General features: G+C 45.2%; 1 protein-coding gene across 2 annotated transcripts in view; it reads right to left on the reverse strand.

Moving 5' to 3' along the window:
- The window catches only part of POLR3B (polymerase (RNA) III (DNA directed) polypeptide B), a 94,115-nt gene that overhangs the window by 46,954 nt on the left and 37,677 nt on the right, over positions 1-9,484 (reverse strand). For both annotated transcript variants that reach the window (XM_004675725.2, XM_012720515.1), the window contains 5 exons: positions 8,630-8,830; positions 7,314-7,476; positions 5,965-6,118; positions 2,899-2,973; positions 2,231-2,329 (listed from right to left, as the gene is read on the reverse strand). In XM_004675725.2, the coding sequence (XP_004675782.1) occupies positions 2,231-2,329; positions 2,899-2,973; positions 5,965-6,118; positions 7,314-7,476; positions 8,630-8,830 (692 nt within the window). The remainder of the gene's footprint in view (positions 1-2,230; positions 2,330-2,898; positions 2,974-5,964; positions 6,119-7,313; positions 7,477-8,629; positions 8,831-9,484) is intronic.

The raw sequence follows: 9,484 nt of genomic DNA on the forward strand, positions 1-9,484 counted from the left end.
CTGAAAATCCAAACATTTCTATTTTAGGCCCCCCCCAAAAGGGTTATTATTATTCAAAATTACAATTACAACCACCAACAAGATAATTCCTGAATAGGAATTAGGAGACTTCCTATACACTATGCATAAGCATCTTAAATTTAGCTCCAAATAAGATCAAACCACCTGTTACTTGGAACCTGTTTTCAAAATTGCAATACATCCAACTACTGAGGACATGTCAAACTGTGTGTAGATTGACTATCTAATAAAAAGCAATTAAAATGGATGTTTTATATATATACACAAATACACTAAGACGGAAAATGTCCAGAATGATAATGTTAATAATAGTAACATCAAATTAAAAAATCAGGACAATGAAATTATGCTTCCACACTCACATCTTTGTGAGAGCATGTACAGATGTTTGTGTCCAGCCAGAGAAACATCTCCAAGAGTACATACTAAACTATCAACACTGGCTTCTAGTAGAGGATGGATTTGGTGGAGGAGAGAAGAGAATTCATTCTTTTTACTTAATGCATTTCTGTATACTAAAAATTCATATTTGAATTAAACAACACAAACTTCTACTTTCAAAATAAAATGAACTTGGTGTGTGGGAAAGTTCGGTGGATGGGTGATGCTGGTTCTGACAGGTGTATTCATTTAAAGCCGGAAAACAACAACAACAACAAAAAAAAAAAAAACCAGAAAAATTGCAGCCCTCATGCATCTTCTAGGAAGATGGACATGAAACAGGTAAATCAACAAAATACATAGTTAACAATTTTATTGCAAGGCAATATTAGTATTAGAGAAATAAATCAGTTATGAGGGATAGAGAGAGGAAGGCTTCTAGCATATTTTAAATAGTTGCTGAGGAAAAGTCCATGAGAAGGCCATCACTGAGCGCGGGCCTGCAGCAGACAAAGGAGTGAGCCAAGCAGCAGGCGAGAGGTTCCAGGCAGAGGAAGCAGCCAGCGCACAGGTGCTGAGGCGGAGGATGAGTAGGGGGGTAAGAGGAGGCCACTGTGGTTGACGTGGAAACAGGGAGGCAAGGGAGGCTGTGTTGCAGGAATAAGGCAGGTGGGCCTCATGGTGCAGTGAGCTGAGGGTATCTGCAAGCACTCTGGAGGGAGATGGGAAGCCCCGGGGCTAGTGGGGAGTTGAGAAAAGAAGTGACAAGACACTCCCTTGTGTTAGGCACAGTGTCTGGGGCACACAAGCAGTCAGAGGTGTTTGGCAGGGATCCAGGCAAGCATGGCAGAACCTGTGGAGGGTGGCAGGTGGAGGTGGTGAAGAGTTCAGTGTGCCAGGTATATTCTGGAAATCCCCATGGAATGCTAATGAGGTACATGTGGGTGTAGACAAGGGGAGGAGTCAAGGCTGAAACAGAAGGTCTGGCTTGAGTAGTGAGAACAGATTTGCTATTTACGAGGGTCCGCTGTAATTGCTTTCCTTTATACTTAACCTTGAGATAAGGGATATAAAAGCAGTACTTTTGAGAGATTTACACCCTTAAGGAATAAAAATCGACTGAAAAGCATTATTAACTTATAGTAAGACAAAAATAAAGTGGTATGTTTCAACCAGTAGCAGAAGATAGAAAAGTACTTGTGCTGACTGAAGAAATCACTAGTTATCAAGAGGTAGTATCACTGCCCTGACTAGCTAGCAGTATAACTGCAAAAATTCCAATTGCTGGTTAGTGATGCATAAGTCACATGCATTAGACAGCAAGTTATATGAATGTCCTCTACTATGTTCCAAATGGAACACAGATGCTACTAAATATATCAGTGCTCCAGGAGAAACATCATGAACATATTAACATTTCATGTTTACAATGCACATAAGTTTATAGATATCATTACAACATACTGCACAGGGAATTCCTATATGGACAATAAGAATGCAGACATCCACTGACAAAAATCCTCTCTACAAGAGATAAATACATCTTTGCATAGTCTTATTTGTTAGTTCAGTGTTGGTCACAATCAAATATTAAAATCAGAGAAAAAATCCTAAAAAATATACACTATCAAATGAATAGCAAGGAGTATTAATCTAAAGATGACTTAATAGCAGTTCTGCGATTTATTTTACAAAGATCACACTGCATGATCAAACAGTATATGGTATTTCCAACAGTTCTTACTCATCAGAGTACACATCAGAGAGGAAAAGACTGTTTCTATAGTCAGAACAGGTTTGAATTATGGTTGTTCTAGATCCTACTTACTTATTAATTGTATGTTCATAGAGTGCGATGTTACAGTCGTTTTCTTCATTCACATCTAAATATTCAACCAGGCTCTCATGTAAAAAATCTTCAAAATTCCTTATGAAATATTGGGGAGATAGACATATTTTAAAAAAGCATTTTACTGCAGTGTTTTCTATGCAACAATAAAGATCCTGGTTTTCATTTGGGCTCAAGGCACCTGTCCCTCCCAGGGTGTATCAGCATATTCGGGAATCTGAAATATGGTATTCTTATATCACAGATTGATCACAAATCATGGAAATAAAAACAGTAAAACATCTGTGATCACTGTCAATCTAGTCCCAATTCAGAAACCCCTGCTATGACTTCAGAAACCCCCATGATGAGAGACCCACAACGTCAACATCTCACATTGGGAAAGTCCTCTCCTACTAGAAACACTTCATAGTGCATGAACTTAAACCCAGATTCTGTAATTCTCAGGTTCTAAAAGGATAATTTACAACGTCTAAGTAAGTTCACACAGAAAAGGATAAATTTTTCAATAAGCTGATATAGGAAATTAATTAGGAAAGAATTAAGAAAGTGAAAAAATACTTTTCTTAAAAGTACAGATGTTACTGCTGATGAAGTCATGTAAATGGGCGTTTAGGAGATGAGAGGTTCCTCCTTTGGCCATTTACCTGTATCCCTGAGCAAGCTCTTCCATGTGCTTATTTGTGACTGCAGGCTTCTGCTTCTTAACAATTATGTAGGGTCTGGAGCAGAAACAAGTAACAAATTCATAACAGAAATTAAGAAATCAAATCAGCAAGTGAGTATAGTAAAATGAGGGAAGTTGTAGGTATAATTAAGCTTGTATCTGGGTGCTGGAGGATGCAAGGTATGTTTCTGTATGTGAGACTGTGCAGAGGCCACTGCCATCCACACACCAGCTCCATGTGAACAGGTACAGATGAATATGCACATGGCACTTCCTCCAGGTAGCTTAGGAAACACTGCTGCTGAGGGTTTGAATGATACTCAACAAAGCCTTTACGGTCATATTTTTAAAGCAATGCAAATGCATCTTTTGAGTCATATGGGGAACATGTGACCCACCATCCGTGGTGCCAGCAGGCAGAGAGAAACTGTCACCTGTCACTGAAGACAACAATGCACTTTGGGTAAGAGTCTGGGGGAACATCAGCTGTCTAGAGAGGGTTGACTTAGAGGGGCTGTGCCAGCTGGGCCTTGCCGGCAGGTTACCGAAAGCTGCACACGACCAGAGAGAGCGGCTGTAAAGTTGCAGAGCAATAAAGCATCTTCATTTGTGATTTTAGCGACACAGCGAGGCAAGTTAGAGAGCTTCTGCTCTACGCGTTCTGGTAGATTAACCTGTAACTGTCAGTGGTGATTTGCCTCGACGGGCATCGCCACCACGAGGAAACACCAGCACAAAGGATGGTATGTGGTACCGAGACGTCAATAGCTGTTGCTATTTGGATAAGCAGCTCTGACTGCGAGGAGCGAGGAAGCTAGACACTTGTGCACTCTACCCGAAAGTCCAAGTGACTATTTGAGGACTAATGAGCACTTTTCAACAGCTAAGAAGAAGAGCTGCACAATTACAAAAGGGAAACACAAGTTGCTGAGAAGTGAACTGGGTGAGATCAACACTCCCTCACACCCTGGCTGCCTCTCGGCGGGGGCGGGGGCAGGGCGCTCACCCCTCAGCTTGTGGTCACCGCTGAGTCCAGGTTAGGAGACTCAGCAGCGGGGCCAGAAGCAGCAGGAGAAGAGGGTGGGCATCACTCCGGCCACCTCTGTTACCTCTTACTCTGCTCCGTATATTCTGCGAACTCTGCCTGCCCGAGCCACGCGCCCATTATCAAGCTACTTCCGAAAGGCAATTTGTCTCCTTTTCTAGGCTGTAGCTCATCATATTGAATGTAATGAATGACAAAAGTCCTAGGAAAGAGTAACCTAGAGATGTCATTATTTTTCCACCCCTACAGTAACAGCTACCTATTACCGCTCCTTGCACCTTACGTAAGGCACTGTGATACCTTCTGTCAATTCCCAGGAAAATGCTAGGGAGGCATTGTTATTACTTTTTTACAGTCAAGGAAAGTCAGATTCAGAAGCTTAACTGATAAATCAGATCAGAATCACTGTGATTCTGAATCACTGAATCCGAATCAGCAGTGGGGAGATAGGATTTAAGCTCAGGGGCTTACCAGCAATGAAGACCCTTAGGTTGCAAAGAATAAAAACCAATTCTGGCTAATTTAAGCCAACAGGAAATTTCCCAAAAACATAAGAGTCTACTGGAAGGATAAGAGTAGTAATTTTAAAAGGGTGCACTCCCCAGCTTCGGAGGGAAAGGGCTCGGCAGCATCCAGGCCCCGCGAGGGGAGTGCGGACAGCCCCTCGCATGTGGCAGTCCAGTCAAATCAGTGCCAAGCACCTATTCCTGGAGTTACTCTACTTGGCCCCAACTTTCCGCAGGAAAGCATCTGACCGGCCTAGCTTGGCCATAAGCCTGACCATTGGCTGGGAAGGTGAAAGTACTGACCAGCTGACCCAAGAAGATGCCAGTGTGCGGGGACAGTCCCCTAAGGAAAATGCGGGGAGTGACTGGAAGGGCGCCAGACAGACATACGAAGGAGAGGCCGTCCAGCTCCTCGCTGCTTACTCGCTGACTGCGCACTAAGGTCACCCGCAGCCCACACAGTGACTGTACAAAGGCAAGCGGAGGCTGTGCACGAGGAGAGCAGACACCGCGCGCCCCATCTTCGAGACCCCTCGAGTACCAGCCCTGGTCAACCCCGGATACTGGCTGAACGAGTCAATAGATGCTTTTCTGACTAGTCCATCGTGACCTTATTTCTTTTTTTTTTTATTTTATTTTTTGTGACCTTATTTCTTAATGCCTCCATGTTTTCCAGTCCTGTGTTCCTCAGTCTCTTCCTCCTTTATGTAATTATGTAATTAACACACTCCAGCTCATCCTTCACAGTTCAAAGCAACAGCACAGGGTGTTAAGTTATCCTGGAGGGAGTCAGGTGAATTCTAAGTAAAAAAGCAGAGGCTACCACTATCCAGCTGTGGCTAAGTTACCAGGCCTCACTTACCCCAATTCCTCATTTGTTAAGTGAAAATAATAATCTCACTTTATCGGGCTGATTGCAGTTAAAGCCTTACACACAGCACATCCATTAAAATAATAATTAACGGGGGGGGGGGGGCCCTCCCTGGTGGTACAACAGGTGAAAGCACAGCACCATGAAGCCCTTTGATTCCCGGCCGGGGAGATGGCTCACATGGCACAGCAGACCTCTCCTGACCCGCCCGCTGCTCCCCTCAACAGTGTATTTTAGTCAGTCGGCCTGTTCTGCTACATAGTCTGTCTCTGGTGAACCCTCTCACCCCCAGCCCCTGCATCTCTGGTCTGTATCCCAGTTCTGTATGCATAAATAAACAAATCTTTAAAAAATAAAATTACAATTAACAGCTAACATTTAGTACCAATATAGTTGGCTGTTATCAGTATTTCTGCTTTTGCCAGCAGACCGGACTCTCTGAGAACAGAAAGTAACTCCCATTCATTCTTGAATCTTCATTACTTACTATGCATATTCTGAAGTGTTCGCTAACTGCATTAAGTTTATTTTAATAATGAAAGCGGTTAAAGCAACTTCAGAAAGAAATATTTCTTTCAAAAGTAAACAGAAAGAGTCTTACAAACTCCTTTCCACGACATCTACCTGCACAGCCGCCCTCCGTCAGAGGAGATGTAGACACATCGATCCGTAAGATTTGTTGAGATGGAAACAAATTCATTGATGTAGCCTGCTCTTCGCATCAGTCGAAACGTGTTCACCAGCTTCTTATGGTCTCGGATGACACCCAGGATGTTACCTAAGGAAAAAGAAGTGGCAGTATTTAAGACAGAAATAAAAGACATCTACGTGGCTTGAAAATATCCACCCAATGAAAATGAAAAGCAACATGGGGGTCATTTCCAATTCTATTATCAACAGCTAGAGCTGGGAAGCAATACAACGGCGTGATGAAGGGCAGGCTGGGGTCCCAGGGCCGAGAGCTGGTCCTGCCACCTGCTGGCTGGCGGTGCTGGGTGAGCTGGTCTCGCTCTCCTCACCTGTCAGAGCTGCTCAAGGAAGAGGAACGAGAGGTCGGTTCCCCGGGCTGCAACAATAGCCCTATCATTTCGGTGGACTCAATGTTAGAACTGAATGAGTTGGCCTCAGACAGCACTTACTTTAGAACTCTGCCTGGCACACAGTAACTGCTACTATCAAGCTACTTTTGTGGTCATCCCCACCACAAAATGTGAAATGAGGAAACCGGACCTTGTGTCCTCGGGCTAGCGTGAGGACTCAGAAAGGTACTGGGTGTAAAGAAGGGCTCACTCGCTGCGAGCTGCAGGGAGACACTGACGGAGGCGGCCAGTTAACAGCCCTGCCAAGGTCTAACCACCTCTATTCAGCAGGTGAGTGGTTAATGCTATGAGGAGCAGCAGAAGGAAAGGGGAGAAGAGCTGGGAACTAGAGGCCGGGACAGCACTGGAGCACACAGGGCAGAGGACGGGCCCCCGCGCAGCCAGGACAAGGAGAAAGGGCACAGCAGCAGCCTCGCAGCGACGTCTCCAGAGGGCGGCAAGGGGGTGCGGAAGAAGCCACCCGAGCACCAGCCGCAGGAAAGGGCCCTCCTGCTGCAGCCTGTTGACCATCAGTCACCAAGTGACTGAGCATAATGACCAGGGCTGATCTGACTGTTTCTGCAGAACGTCTCAGATATTGAGCCTGGACATTCCATCATGTTGAGTCTCACCCACTGTGGCTGTGCTGGCCGCTGCAGGGTGTGGAAGGCGATGAGTTTGTGCAACGTTGCTCTGCAGATGACAGCGGAACCCCTCAGCCCTGGGCCCAGCCCATGGAATGTGTATTCTGGACTCTTTTTTTTTTGGTCTTTAAATGAATAGCTACCTAGGTCTGGAATTTATGTGAGCTTTAAACACATGGATAAAAAAATAGATTTCTTCTCCCTCCCCAATGGATCATTTAGGATCCACCTGTCTCCAAAGCATACTCACCGTTGAGGAAGACGAGAAACACATTTGGGTAAGAGAGCTCCTCCCCACATAACAAATTCACGTCTTCTACTCCCAGGTTACTGGCTAGTTTAACAATGGGTCCATCTTCCATGTCAGTTGTGATGTGCGTCATAAGGGCCAAGTTTTTAACCAAACCGCATGCCTAGAAATGAAAAGAGACACTTCCAAGAATAAGCACCAGCAACATAAAGTGCAGCTTGTATCTGAAAACAGCTCACCGCTGTGCGGGGAGCCATGGGCGCACCCACCACCCTGGAGGGACACTGTGGCGATTCATGCGAAAGCCTTGGACATGCACGGACCCAAAGGAATTTTCCCTACGGTAACCAGCAAGAACATAAACATAGACGTAGCCACAGAAATGCTCGGCATGGTAATATTTGTAATAGCAGACGGCAGTGTTGTGGTGAATGAGACACAACAACTCCAGTTGTGTGCGATCCTGGATCGGAAAAAGACACTGGTTGGACAGGTGGCACGATCTGAATGAGGGCCAAGGGTCGACGTAAAAATCACATGCCATGCCATGCTGAGGTGCGACGCTCACACTTGGCAATGTCGCTAAGGGATCATGGAAAAGGTTTATAGTATCTTTGCAGCTTTTTTTGGTATGCCCACAATTATTGCAAAATGAAAAAAAATATTTAAATTCTTCTATACAACCACAAAAATCTCTAACAGGAGTAAAAATAAGTTACAATGCAGCAACAGAAAAAAACGCATGAGAGGTGTGTGGCAGGTAAACAGTCTATCATCAACTCTTAAAAACCATCTGCTGTAATGATGCACAGAACATGCACTTCATTGCGGCCTGGGAAATACAGCACTCCAAGGCTCAAGCTGTAGAAATTGTAAATTATGCAAACTTGGCAAGCCGCATAATTTCACTGTGAATGCCATATGGTTTAAGATAAATTAGGAAGAGAACGGTAATTCCTAAAAACCATGACTCTGCGAGGACTTCTATTTTTCAACTCTTTCAAGTCATGACAAACTCTAACACTGGGAACTTGCACCGCTTACCGGTCCTCAGTCAGCTTATGAATGTGGTGCTGTGCGAGGAAGCTGGGACCCAGCCGAACCTAACAGGGTTTCCTGCTTCAGAAGTTTAAAATGAAAGGAACGAAATGAAAGGACACGACACGGAAGGGTGAGGGCTGGCGGGCGCAGACCCAGCCAAACTCCTGGCAGCTGCCTCTGTTTCCTATGTGAGCCGGAGTCCACTTAAGGCCGCGGACCATGCGCTCCTAGGTGTTTCAAACACCGAGGAGGCTCTATCTCTGACCTAGCCTTACCTCTCCTTCAGGGGTGTCCGAAGGGCAGAGCATCCCCCACTGAGACGGCTGGAGGGACCGAGGACCACTCACTTTCCTTGTTTTCTCAAACTGGGAGGAGATTCTCGTCATCATGCCCAGTGCAGATATATACGACAAGCGAGACAACACCTGAGTCACACCCTGGCGGTCCATTTTAAATCTTTTGAGAGACCAGTTTCCCTGCAGAGAGATAAAGGACATGACTGCACTGATCCGCGTATGTGCTGCCTGATGCTCTTCTGGGAAGCATAACTGGAGCTGCTTGTTTGTGAAGTTAGAGCCGGAATGTTTGTTGTTGCTTAAAAAAAAAAAAGATTTATTATTATGGTGATGGCACACGGGTGATGTGGTGATGGGAAGCCCATAGGGATTACAACTGCAATGGAAAAAGGCATAAAACGATCTAAAAATAAACTATCATATTATTTTAAGAAAGATGTATTTATTCATGCATACAGAACTGGGGTGCAGGCCAGAGGTGCAGGGGCCAGAGGATTCACCAGAGAGTGTGGGGAGCAGAACAGGCAGATTGACAAAGCACACTGCTGAGGGGAGCAGCGGGTGAGACAGGACACGTCTGCCGCACCATGTGGGTCAGCTCCAGAGGCCAGGGATCAAACTTGCCCTGAAGCGGCTGCGGCCAGCTTGCAATATTGTGCGTTAACCCATTGCGCCACTAGGGAGGGCCTAGAGCCGGAATGTTGTATTTTCAGAAATCAAAATGTCTCAATTAAAACTTAGCTGGGGCCCTCCTTGGTGGCACAGCAGGTTAAGCCTCAGCTGCTTCAGTGTAAGTTCAATCTCCACCCCGGAGGTGACCCACATGGCACAGAA

Source organism: Condylura cristata, unplaced genomic scaffold, assembly GCF_000260355.1.
Source record: "Condylura cristata isolate star-nosed mole 26May11 unplaced genomic scaffold, ConCri1.0 scaffold00004, whole genome shotgun sequence".
NCBI lineage: Eukaryota > Metazoa > Chordata > Mammalia > Eulipotyphla > Talpidae > Condylura > Condylura cristata.